The following is a 13,814-nucleotide window of genomic DNA, read 5'->3' as shown; positions in this document are numbered from 1 at the left end:
TTTTGCTTAGATGAAACTGTGGAATTAAAAGCCACAGAGAAGGGACAACCTCAAGTCTGTCTCCTTTAATGTTAAGTATTTATAGACTTAATATTTGGGGACCACTGTAAGTTATGAATAAGATGGAAAGAGATCAAATATTTCTATAGTGTTACTTCTTTGTATTGTAAAAAGATTTAGAAAATTTTAAACTGAATAGCTGCTGTGCCTTTCCTTCTAGGAAAACTCAATTTGATTAATAGAATAGGGGAGTGGTGTTAGCTGTGGATTATAGTAAAAATTCAGGTAAAGTGTTTACATGGTCACGAAGTAGAAGAAACACAAGACATTTATGTTGTAGGGATCCTAATGTCTTTTATCATATAAATATTACACAAAGAAAACTTACATTAGGTATCAAAAAACTTTACAATCTGTACATTTGTTTTTTTCTTGCAGTTCTATATTATACATTTTTAGACAGAAATTCACAACGGGTCAGTAAAAAGGTGAGTCAGCAAAGAAAAAGAGAAGTGATCCTGCTGTTAATAAAACAAGATTTGTCCTTGTTTTGGCAGATAAATACCTGGCCAAACTAAAGTCGTGTGAGATGCAAAAATGTGCACTCGGCTTGATAAGCCAAAACCTTGCTTTTATTTTCTTATTATTTCTGTGATCCCTCTAGCCCCATGTTGCTCAACGCAAATACTATTAACTTGTATACTATACCTCCTTGCCCCTTGCTGGACTGTAAAAACCTGTGATGAAACTGTTTCCTCTTATCCATTTCAGTGATAAATTCTGCAGTACTGGATACTGTTTAGCCATTGCTAATTTGACTGACTAAGGGGACTGCGACCTTTTGAATCCCTATAGATTATTTATATAAAAACTGGGGATCTTTATTTTGAATGCAGAGTAGGAAGAATGAAAAAAATTGTGTTCCTTGACTGTTTTAAAAAATTGGAGTATACCGTCTTTGGTCTATATAAAAGGAAAAGAAGAACAGTGCAGAATATGAATTTTAGAGTTTGTCCTAACTCATGTTTGTCCTATAAAAAGCAAATAACAAAGTGTTACTATTAATTTTATATGCCAGGTAGTGGGCCTAAGCAGGCCTGCTTTGGGTATTTCTGAGTTTAAATTTGGAAAAGGGTAAATATGTGTATAAAATGATTCTTTATAATATAATGAAACACTAACTACAAGCTAGTTCTACATTACTAAAATTCAGTGCAAGGAGGAATGCAAATGGGAACTGGCCTTTCATCAAAGAGAATTCCTAAATGATCTGAATCCTCCAGGTAAGCAATACTGTATATATACTTCGTATTCTTATGAAGACTTGGTGCTATTGGCTTTAGGTTTGGAACTTTTAATTGTTAACATATTCTTGGCAATTGGACAACTTGTTTATGAATTTCAAGTCAGTCTAGTAGCAGACTTAATAGGCATGGAAGCTAAGTACCCCCAAAAAGGAAAATGATCATATGTTGTTTTTTTTTTTTTTAAGAGAACTAAAAAGAGGCTGACAAATGAATTTGTGAATAGTTGCCCAGGCAACTAAATGAGCCCATTTATTATTAACCTGCATAATAGAAAAGTCACAGGATTGTTACTTGTGATTTTGCCAAACAATACAATTTTACCTTGTGAGCAATTTCATCTTGTGACAAACTGAACTTTATACTTGTGACTTTGTATAAATGACTAAAACTTGTTTTATTCACTTCCACATTTTAGGGAGGAAACAAAATTCCAAGCCACATGCATGCCTGATATTGTATATACATATTATATACATATACATATGTACACACAGTCAGCTGTTATTTAAGCCACTGATCCAATTAGCTTATTTCTAAATAGTATTAATAGTGAAGACAGTTAAGCACAAATTCAGTTAAAAAAGAGGACTTTCAAAATAGTTTACTTCAGAGATAAAGATGGAACATGAAGAGTTAAACAGACTCTTCATAGATTTTTTTTTTTTTAAAGCCATCAATTCCTAATTCTATCCACTGTAGAATATATAAGGACAAACATGTTTGCGTTAGGTTTATTTTAATTAGACAGTAATATGAGATGGTAATAACTACGTTTCCAGGTACCTAATTTGATTACTTATTTTATGATGACTGTTAAGTTGCAAGGCTACAACTATGAGTTGACCTGCAATTGGATGATGTCATGTTTAATAGGCCTCTAAAAAGTTGTGGCTACATCGGTAGAAATTCGCTTCTAGGTAGATATGCTCGTGTGTTATGACTGTAGTGAGGAAGGAGGGTACATAGGCTAGTTGATTAGATCTGAGGTAGTGAAGAAGGAGCCAGGTTCACAAAGTATGCTGGGATACAGAGGAAATCTACTTTTGGAATATGGGTAGTTTTCTATTATTAGCAAGCTTTGGCTGGAACAAAATAAGTCAGTTTGCAGAAAACACAGGGTAAGAAGCAAATACATTTTCCAGAGATTGTAGTTTTAAGGACGAATCAGCCAGGCAGGCCACTGAGATGCCCCTTTGTAAGAAAGCGACAGTCGTGTTTTAGGTCGCATACTTTTGATGGACGTCAGTGGTATGAATAGCAAAGGTTTTGCATTCTTTAGTTTTCCCCCTTTGAGTCAACTGACTGAAAAACAATGCTGCACATTAGGAATCTTTTAGGTAAATAAACAATAACAGGCTTTTCCTTTTAAAGTACTGTTTTAAAGCTGGTCAATCTAAAGTTCCTCAGGTCTGTGTGTTACAGTTTAGGAAATGAGATCTCCACTATACTCATCTACAGATTGTGCTACTTGAGTTTCTGGGCTAAGAACAGTCACTCTGCTCCATTTGAGCTAAGACATGATTGCTTTTTTCAAGCTGGAGGGATTCTATTTTCTTCTGTGCATATTTCAGTTGAATCTTTAGGGCATCATTATCTGCTTTCAGAGTATTTATTTCCTAAAGGGAAAGGAGAATGAGGTATGTTAATAAAGCAGCAATGAATAGCAGATGAATTACAAATTGAGAGCTACTTTTGATTGGCATCTCTTATTCACTGTGGCTGAGAATTAAAAACTATTTTCAAGATAGTTATTTTGCCCTGAATAGAAAATAGCAAGTTAAATATCAAACGAGCATTTGTAAGCAGCAGTTAGTCTTTGTTATCATATCAAAGTTTGTGAGTGGTTAGCAGGCAGAATAAACCATTTCCGAGCAATAGGTAGATAATGACAAAACTTCTGGATGTTTTCTTGCGGGAGATCTCAACTTGGCAGAAACTGTCTCTGATCAGGTCTGAGCCGTGAAAGCATAACTGAGAATTCTTTCATGCGAGGTGTTAGTTAATTTTATCTAAGTTTTTCCCCCACAAATTACTGAAAACAAATGTAACTTTTTGATGACGTTAAGAATTTTACTCCCCCTCCAAGTTGAGATTTAGTGATCTCATTTGTAGTGGTATCATTATAGAGCCAACGGTTGATTTCCAGTCTTCTGATTTTGAGTCCAGTGTTCTTATATTATCCTATACTGATTACTCCAAGAGAATATTATATATAGACAGTGTCTGGGTAATTTGGGATACACTGGGTTGTTTCTCAATCTGAATTATGTAGATAGCTGTCTTAGCTGCTGTATGATATTGAGCACCTGCTATGTGCCTGTACTGTGTGACATGATAATGGAATACCTTCACCTTCACAAACACCCTGAAAATAGGTGGTATACCTCCAGTCTTACAAAGGAAAATGTTGCCATATAGTATAAAACTGCAGAGTTGAACCCTGGTATATCTAAACATAAAAGCTTTTATTTGCTTTTGTCCCGTGCTGGTTCAGTGGTGCATTATACTTAATATGTAATATTTATTAATACTTATTAATTTACATTACATATTGTAAATACTGACAATTTGACTAGTTATTATGGATAGGACTGTTGAATTACACATAGACTAGTCATTGTAAGGATTATACTTAATGGGAAAGTGGGACACATAATTGTTCCTCTAAAATGCACACAGTGAATTCTGGACCTTAGGTCTATCTGACAAGCCTGAAGAGTAAAGAGAGGTGGTGGTCAACATGGTGAGAGGGTTTACTGCCTCTGATATTGCTGAGTAGGAATTCTAGTCTTCCTGCAAGCCACTTCTCAAAGCATTGTTGCCAACCACATTTTTCCCTTTCATCAGCATGTCAAATGTCAAGATTTGAGGCAAACCTTACAGAACATGGAATCCCAGCCCTGTATTTCACAAGGACCAAATAGGTTGTAGAGTTTCACAGCTGGTGTAAGCAATGTCTGGGACTGAAAACCCCAATCTTTGCCTCCAAGACCAAAGTTCTTTCTATTCTCTTGAGTTCATTTTTTGAGGTTTCTTTCATCGTTTTAAAAGTTGCATTTGGCAGTTTCTGTCCCTAAAGAGGAAGGGGTTTGTCTAACCCACGTTTTGCCACCTTCTGACTTGGTTTTTACAGCACATCTTAACGATAACTCTGAGCAAGAGGGTACCATTCATCCAGAAAATCCGTTGTTCTTTTTTCATATGTTTCTCTTAATATTATGTTCTTTGTACCAAGCACCAAATCAAGAGTTCCACATACGTTGTCTAACTTGTTTCTTCACATGTTTCTCTAATTCAGTTTCTGGGGGTCTGACAGGAAAGGTAGAGCATTGAGGACAATGCAGGGAATCCTGAAGCCCTCATGGACAGTTTTTCACTCTGTAGAATATAGAACTATATAAGGAATCTACTAGCTGGATATTGGTTTTGTGTTTGCACTGACAGGTCTCCAGAAACACAGTGCAAACCTTGATATTTTTGGGAAGAGCCAGAAAGGCATTCCTTCTCCTCTAATAAAGTGAATAGTAGTGTTGATATTAATGTGTCCTTGCTTCCCTGTCTCTAAAATGGCTTAGTTACCTATAAGTAAGAAACTACTATGCCATGGGACAGTAGGTTCTTACCAATTATAGGTAACCTCTTGAGCCAGCCCTGTGAGTTGTATACTCAAAAAGAAGTATAGTCATGATTGAACCTTCAGAATTGAGTATCTCAACAGTTGGCTGTTGGCTCTTCTTCTTTCTGCTGTTCCCATCTCCTACTTTCCTTTTTTTTTTTTTTTTTTTTTTTTTTTTAAAGATGGAGTCTCACTCTGTCGCCCAGGCTGGAGTGCCATGGCTTGGTCTCAGCTCACTGCAACCTCCACCTCCTGGGTTCAAGTGATTCTCCTGCCTCCACCTCCTGAGTAGCTGGGATTATAGGCACCTGCCATCATGCCCAGCTAAATTTTTGTATTTTTAGTAGAGACAAGGTTTCACCATGTTGGCCAGGCTGGTCTTGAGCTCCTGACCTCAAGTGATCCACCCACCTCTGCCTCCCAAAATGCTGCCCAGCCCTGTTTTCCTATTTTTAATGTCATTGTTCCCTTCTCTCAAGCCTTGGTACCATGTTTCCAAACTCTTGTTCTCCTTTCCTTGGTAAACTTTATTTTGTCTTTTCCATTGTCTCTGTTAGGTACCTGGTAATTAGGACATTGTGAGCCTAACATTGAAAAGCAGCTCCTGTTGTCATAATTGTTAATATTTTATACATTATATTGCTCTATATTATATTCAACTGTGCATTTGCTTGCTACTGTTGCTTTCACTATTCTTATATGTGTAAAAGATCAGCATATTCCCTGATGTGTTAGAAAAGATTCTCCTCGTTTATGTTAGGAGGGAGGCATTTTCTATGGTGAGCCACAATACACTCACCTTTCTCTTACTGTTGTTGCTGTAGAACTAAGATCACTAACTTCTCTTAGAAAGATGCTTAGGTAACCATAATGATCCCAAACCATAACCCTGATGAACATACTAAGGAGACCTCTAGGGAAGGAGGATTTAGGCAAGTTCATTTTAGTTCCATCTAGAAAAGGAGTGGTGTCAGCACAGTAAAGCTGACCAGTAGATACTGTGGTTTTTCTCCATGAGCCTAGTAAACAGTGCTTTGGGCACTGGCACCAGCACTCCGAAATGCCACCACCTGTGTGGTGACGGGGAGCCCTGTATAGCCTGTGCTAGTTGTGTAATGTGAACCAAGGCCCCCAGTGGCTTGTGAGGAAGCTGGAATCAATCCATCCTTTCTTCCTTCCCTCCCTCTCTCCCCCTCCCCCATTTCTCCCCTCCTCCTTTTTTGTTTTAGACTGCTTGTAATCAGCCAGATCTGAATCTTCAGTTTCCATGCTCTGTCCTGGTTTGGCTCCACTTCTCTATGATAGTCTGAAAAAAAGGAAAAGGAAAAGGAAGGTACCTGTTCCAGCTCTTGGTAGGTAGGCAGTCTCAGGTGACGGAGCTCCTCCTTTGATTTTATGAGGGAGTCTTTATTCTCCCACTTGACAAAAGCCCGCTTTCTGACCAAGACCGGGCTGGGACATGGAGAGGTGGGGCTGGGAAGCACATAAAGAGTATCCTGGGCTGTCTTCCTTGGGGAAGACAGCACAAAGGGACCTGAAGGGCTCTCACTGCCAATCCAAGGCTGTGATTCAGTCTGGGTGGCCTTGTGGGCAACAGTCCTCTTCAGCCGAAGAGAAATCTTCTGTGAGGACACTCCCATCAGCATGATGGTCCGATCCTTACTCTCCTCAGCGTGTTCCACAGCCTCCCCATTAGGGAACGTAAAAGGTCCTTCCTCAGGTGCTGTAGGAAGATACAGGACATGCTAGTACTCTGGCTCAGGAAAGCAGAGACTCAAGACTGAGACATTAGTTTCAATGTGACCTTTCTTACTGTTACAGGAGTTCCATATGTTCAAAGAGGACCCATTTTCAGGCACCCAATTTAGGGGGTAAGTGAGGGCTGAAATCCAGGGGCTTTGCTGGCCAAGACGTGGCCACTGGTGTCAAGCTACATCCACCCTGAGAAAGAGCATTTTCTTCTGTTTGCACACGGGTTGCCTAGAGGGTTTCTGTTTTTGGAGGTAAGTTGAAGCCCCTGCCTCAGTGCTATAGAATTTCATAAAATAAAGAGAATAAGAACAGTACATAGACAGAAATGCTCCATACATACTTTTTTTTGACTCTGAAATTTGGGAACCCTCAGCATTCGTGTCTCAGTCTTGATACAGATACCCTCTAACAGATAAGAACTCTCTGGGGACCCGTTTGTACAATGGGCACAGCTTAACCATGAGAAGGAAGTTTTAGCTTTGTGGACATGTACCTTAAAATGTATTGCCCTTGTTTGATACTGAAAGGAAAAAGGTAAGTTTCTCGGGTTTTCTTCAACTAAGACCCACTACCCAGGACCCAGCTTAGTAATGTTAGCCATAAGAAGTAATTTCCTGGAAAAGCAGAGTAAGAGCAGATGCATTTGAGGTGAGTGACACATAGGCTTTAAGAGAAGCTGCAGACCATCTCAGTTTACTTTTTGGAAAGACTCAGCAGTAATTAAAACATTGGATGGTCTGACTTTGAAGACACGGGATTAGTATAGTCAAGATGGCTTTAAAAAAACAACAAAAAACGTTTTCTAATTAGTATTTGACCAGAATCAACCAGTTGTAAAACTAGAAATCTTACAAAGATCCTAGTTTAACTCTTGCCAAAGAGAACATAATTTAAATTAACATTTAATATTTATCCATTAAAGCTCAAAATTGTAATTACATAGTTATTTAAGTGCTCAAATATTTAAATTGTTATGGTCACCCTAAAATAATTATTGTCTTTTTTGGAGGAGTGTTATGGGTGATGATTTTTTTCTATCTCTATTTTCCAACTTTTCTGTAATACAGTTATATATTCTTTTTACCAAACATAAATTGTCAAATTATGAATATAATCCCGTCCATTACTTAGGTTGAATTCCTAGACATACAGGAAGCTTGGGACAGAAATTTGGGCAGTATACACTTTGAGGAGCAAAAGGAAGAAAGCAATAAGAACAAAAAGCAACAGCAAGCCCTTCAAATTGCAGGAAGAGTCCTGAGAGACCACAGTGTTATAGAAATTAGGAGAGGTACAAGTTTCAAGAAAGTGAAAGTTGATGAGATTGAGAAAGATAGTAATGGGCTAAAAGAAATCACTGGAAATTTTGATTTGATAAGCAGATACCATCCCAGATAATAATGAGGTGGAAACAACTAAGAATGGATGATATCCAATAGTCATTTTTGCCATTATAAATAGACCTTGACTTTTAGCAACTTTATAATAATATAGTAATTTTCATTTTGTTGCCCATGATACATGTATGTTTATCCTACCTATTGGTCTACTTCCTGAAAATTACTTTTCTTACCAGTGTGGGGCAGGGTTTGGAGCAAGAGGAGAGATGGCCTGGAGAGGAGAAATCTCTAATAGCAGCCCCTTCAGGGATTCCTTTTTGAGGTCTCAGGTTCAGGCTGTTCTCTGCTACCTTTGCCACTTGAAAATCTGCATTTTATGTGACAGAATTGTGGTGCCCTAAGGTTATGTGTAACTCTGAAAATACAGAGTGCATGAATGAAATATAGGGTATTAGGCCTATTTTTCACAATGGTGTTTGTGATTTTTGTTAAAAGTTGAACATCAAATCCTTAGTTGATTAGCATATTCTTTCTAAGACCCTGAGAGGATTTTTTCCCCCTAAGAACAAAACATCCCAAAAGTTTGAAGTCAGCCTGTGTTTAGATAGATAATAAGGGGAAGGATTTAGGAAGACAGCAGAAAATTTGTACTTGGCTGATGTGATAAAAAGGAATGTGCATTTCTTACATGGAAGTAAAGCACTAAAGCTTTGATCTAAATGATCAACAAATGCATATTGATATATACTACTGAACATTAGAAATGCTTCAAATGCAGAATGTATACTATATGGACTTAAAGTTTTCTCTAGGCATCTGTTGTAACTATAGTGGCCTTATCACTTTAGGGAGCTTATTTCAAAAGAGTAATGATATTAACATATGGTACATAGGTGTTAAACCCGATTTTAAGTGCTTTATATAAATAAACTCATTTATTATTTCCCTTTTTGGTTCTAATTAGAAGTTACATGGCTTCTTATATTAAACTGGCACTAACCTAATAAGCATTGGATTTTGGCTGAAGACCTGTATGTTCTTCAGTTAGTCAAGGTGATCAGTGTTTTGACATGCTGGCTGACCAGCCAGCTCCGAAATCAGGGCCTAGTATAGCACTATGAAGCCTTGTGCCCCAACCCTCCCCAACAAGCCCTTCATGTTACTCTTTTTTAAATAGCTCCTCATTTTATCATATAGACAGGCACTTGTCATTTAAGACTCTCTAGACTGTCTCATTTTTCTACTTCATCTCTTACCTAAATCGCCTTAACACCTTTTTTTGTTGTTGTTGCTCACTATCTCAAGAGTAGTTCTGCCCTTGGCCTTTTGCTCCTACTGTACATCCTATCTGGAATGTGCTCTGCCCTCCTCCCATAACTTAATTCTACCCTTCCTTCAAGACTTAGCTGAAATTCCACCTTCTGCATAAAGTCCCAACAGCCCCAGTACAGCGATCTCTCTGCTATGTCCTCCTGTCATTTGCTGTCACTGCAACCTATTTGGTTCTTAGCATATACTCTTGCATTGTTTCTAAACTGCTCTATATTTATATATTGTCTTCCCCCTAACTAGAACTACTCCATGAAGACAGAGACAGTCTGTTCTGCTTCTTTGCACTTTAGATCTGGGGCATCTCAAACATTCTTAAAGTCATTTCCTTATTATACTGTTGTTTGCATTTTAACATAAGTGAATTTGCTAGTTTATTTCTTGAATGTTGAATGTTTTGGCTTAGTCCTAGGATTTTTCTTGTATGATTTGGAATTTTAATCTGCAAGCTCCATGTGAGTGGGAGTTTTGCCCCCGCCCCCCCACCCTTCCTTTCTATATTTAGCCTTCTGTTTCTAGAATTTCAACAATTACTGCTACCTGGCCCCTCAGGGTCCTCCAGACTAGGACCTGGTCTTAAATTAATGGCTTGGGGCTCCTCTCCTGGAGAAAAATTGGGGATATCATAGACAGTCACTCAGCTACTAGAAGACTGCCTGTGGCTAAGTCTGCTTCCTGCTGCTAAGTGATAGTCACAGTTGTTTAAGCATTGGATTTTTCCTTCTCAATTTTAAGCAGTAAGTCTGGTTCTGGTCACCTTTCATGCATAGGTGGTCTCTGTTACTATGCAGCAATCAAATTCGCAGTTGCCTCTACTTGCTTCTAGACATGCAGCCAAGCAGACCAGTAGCTTTCGCATCTACTCCTTGCTGTGTGTTTCTAGTACATGTCTGACCTGTGAGATGTGTGTCTTTGTTTTTGAATGCACTGTGCCTTTTAATGTTATTTATATACTTTGTATGTGAATTTACATTATATATACACACACATACATATGCATGTACATACATATTCTCTCTATCACTGTTTTGGGTTTGGAGCTGGGGATAGGGTGGGATAGTTAACTGTTAACTTGAGGGACTATCCTGGCCAGAAGTCAGTATCTGTGCTTGGTGTAGGTGCTCAATAAGTACCTGCTGATTTTTATGCCTAACTAGGACTCTGCTGTTCTCACACCTCAAGTCTGAGACATAGGCATCATGGAGCTAAAATCTAAAACTGGGGGAGGAGTCAGCCCTGGCCTAGCTGTTGAGGTTAAATTTAAACTCTAACATAGACTCATGAGGTACTCTTTCCTCTTCTAAAACTTTTCGCTTCCTACTTCACTTTCCAAGATGAATGTTCCCAGTGCCTACTTACCATGGAGCAGATCTTTGGCTCCCAATGAGCAAAGGTTGGACACTGGCCCCACAGAGGTGTTGTTCTCTGTGGGAGCTACTGGGTTCTTGGCTCGCTTCTTGCACTCAAACACAACCAGATCTTTGCACTGTTTGTGGCAGTTCATCCCGCAGTCTGTGGACAAGACATTCTGGGTCAAGAAGTCTTTCACTTTTCTCTCTTCCCCAGTGTGTCTCACAACCAAATTCATGCAGTACTGTCTTGTCACACATGTCTGTTCTATCTTCTGGAGCTAAGACACAACATTCCTAATGAAGCTAGCATTCTTCTCACTTGGTGAAGCCCAGAGCTCACATTCTTAATGTAGCCCTTATCAGTGAGTCTCAGCATCAGAAGCAGTATCCTGATACCTTGGAGGGAAGAGATGGTGTCCTGGTATCCCACACATTCTGCCTACTCTAGTGAGACCCTCTGGAAACGCTCAGCTGTTAGGTCTTATTTTCTTTCTTGCAGTAAAAGGTTTCCTTTCTTTCACTCCTGAATTCTCCTAGTCACAAGGAAGGACAGTTATGTCCTGAATGATAAAAGGCCTTTAGTAATTGTTTATCTTCTGTTCCAGAAGAGATTCTATCCTTTTCACTGGGGACCCACCCTTCTATGACTATATGGGAGCACCATCTCCTACCAGCCATCCCTGTTCTAGGCCAACATCAACAGAAAGTGGATTTGATAAAGGGAAACTGCCTAACTGTGCAACCGGGCATTTCTCTCTTCGGTGTGGTGGTCATTCACCGAGGGTGTCCTAGGAAATTCCACTTTGGTGATGAGACTCTGAACTCTGCTGAGAAGTTGTGGACTAAATGGACAACTACTACGGGCAAAAAAATGTTTTAGAGGTGGGACTCTTAAGACCAGGTGATATGGTTTAGCTCTGTCCCCCCATCCAAATCTCATCTTGTAGTGCCCATATAATCCCCATGTGTCATGGGAGGGATCCGATGGGAGGTAATTGAATCGTGGGGCAGTTACCCTCATGGTGTTCTCACGATAGTGAGTGACTGCTCATGAAATCTGATGGCTTCATAAGGGCTTTTCCCCCTTTTGCTCAGCACTTCTCCTTCCTGCCACCATGTGAAGAAGGATGCGTTTGCTTCCCCTTCTGCCATGATTGTAAGCTTCCTTAGGCCTCACCAACCCTGTGGAACTGTGAGTCAATTAAACTTCTTTCCTTTATAAATTACCCAGTCTCAGGCAGTTCTCTATAGCAGCGTGAGAATGGACTGATACACCAGGAAAAACAGTTAACAATATTGAGTCTTACCTTTACATCGATATCCTTGTTTGATCACTCCCCAGAGCTATGAAACGAGAGACAGAATGTACCACATGTCATTCATCCATCTGGTGTGAGGCTACAAGGTGACATTCCTTTATTTTCCTTCATTCTACTCTCTAGCTCAAGTGGGAAGGAAACCTCATTTATCTCTCATGTCTTGTCCCTTCTGACCTTAAATTAAACATGAGAAGAGTTTATGCTGATCAAAGTTTCTCAAGAAGCAGCTTTTTTTTTTTTTTTTGAGAGTCTTGCCTGGTCGCCCAGGCTGGAGTGCAGTGGTGCGATCTCGCACACTGCAACCTCCACCTCCTGGGTTCAAGCAATTCTCCTGTCTCAGCTTCCCAAGTAGCTGGGACCACCAGGCATGTTCCACCACACCTGGCTAAATTCTTTTGTATTTTAGTAGAGACAGGTTATCATCATGTTAGGCAGGCTGCTCTCAAACTCCGGGTCTCATCCACCCGCCTTGGCCTCCCAAAGTGCTGGGATTACAGGCATGAGCCACCATGCCTGGCCCTCACTAGCAGCCTTATGAATCAGACATTTTCCAGAAATGGATGAATCATCAGGCAAACAGGTTCCTAAGGACTCCAAACAGAAGGATATAGAGCCTTGCATCAGGACCTGGGTTTAGGGGGAAACTATTGGTCAGGAGTGGAACGGAGGAGGGGCATAGCCCATATCATCTCCTAAAGACAGAAGGTATCTCATATATCTTTGTTATAACACTTGAAACAGCACATAAATATTATACTTTAAAAGTATATCCCTAATTCAGCATTTCTGGTACCATTTATCTAAGGCCTCATGCAGTAGAAAAGAAAAAACAATCAGGAAGAAGGGAGAGACAATGAGTGCAGGTAAAAACCACACGCTTGAGTTCTAGGTTATTCTAGGTGTCTGTTTGGGCTCCAGGCTGGGATAGGTTTATAAGGATTGTGAGGTCTGTGCCTGTCTTAGTTAAACTAGCCCACACTCTTCCCCAAATTCAACCCTGGAGCACCCTAAGAACAACTTACAAATCCAGCACAGTTGTCACAAAAAGTGGGCTTCAGGTAGGTGGTCTCTTGGAAGTTGTGAGGAAAGCCCAGGCCCAGCTTGGAATAGATTGAGCTGGCTCGCATGAAGTAGGCTGTGATCTCATCCCTGCTGATGAGGCCTTCCCTGCCAGCAAATGACCAAGGCAAGGATGTGAGTATACGGGGCATGGAGGCAGGTAGCAAGGGGGGCTTGTAGCCTTAGAAACTCACCTTTCTTTTTATCCTCAGTGGTAATATGGTATGTGCTATGATTACTTCCATGGGCCCTACTCTTAACAAGGATACAAGATGACATGTGGTAAGTAGGTGAGGCAGCATTAGTCATTTCCAGAGAGGTGTTCTTTGGCCAAACCAGGTTTTCCTAACTAACTTGACCACTATCTATAAGACTTGAAAAAGAAACAATGTAAAATGTACATGTGTATAGGGAAGGAAATGTCTTATGCTACAGTTTCTGACTTTAGACCGTACCTAACTGGAACCCACTAACCATACAACTGGTTTCCTATAGACAACCAAGATAGAATTTATTTAACCTTGAGAAAAGTAAATATGCAAAGTATGAATAAGTATTAGTTGGTTCCCAAAATCTGTAATGACAAAGCAAGAAGGAAGACTAAACTTTTTTATTTATAGTTGGCCATTTCTAAAGTGGCAGATTTATGGAATGTTCAGTTTGGAATTTGTTCATTTTGGAGACAGGGTTTTGTTCTTGTGGCCCAGGCTGGAGTGCAGTAGCATGATCTTGGCTCACTG

General features: G+C 39.7%; 1 protein-coding gene across 5 annotated transcripts in view; it reads right to left on the bottom strand.

Annotated features, from left to right (window-relative positions):
• Nucleotides 1-1,472: 1,472 nt before the first annotated feature.
• Nucleotides 1,473-13,814, bottom strand: part of LOC105492541 (RAS guanyl releasing protein 1) — a 76,998-nt gene continuing 64,656 nt past the window's right edge. For all 5 annotated transcript variants that reach the window (XM_011759744.3, XM_024796108.2, XM_011759739.2 and 2 more), the window contains 5 exons: nt 13,038-13,182; nt 12,004-12,040; nt 10,704-10,856; nt 6,261-6,646; nt 1,473-2,923 (listed from right to left, as the gene is read on the bottom strand). In XM_011759744.3, the coding sequence (XP_011758046.1) occupies nt 2,789-2,923; nt 6,261-6,646; nt 10,704-10,856; nt 12,004-12,040; nt 13,038-13,182 (856 nt within the window). In that variant the 3' untranslated portion in view covers nt 1,473-2,788. The remainder of the gene's footprint in view (nt 2,924-6,260; nt 6,647-10,703; nt 10,857-12,003; nt 12,041-13,037; nt 13,183-13,814) is intronic.

Source organism: Macaca nemestrina, chromosome 7 (genome assembly GCF_043159975.1).
Source record: "Macaca nemestrina isolate mMacNem1 chromosome 7, mMacNem.hap1, whole genome shotgun sequence".
NCBI lineage: Eukaryota > Metazoa > Chordata > Mammalia > Primates > Cercopithecidae > Macaca > Macaca nemestrina.
This window is presented reverse-complemented; position numbering and strand designations above follow the sequence as displayed.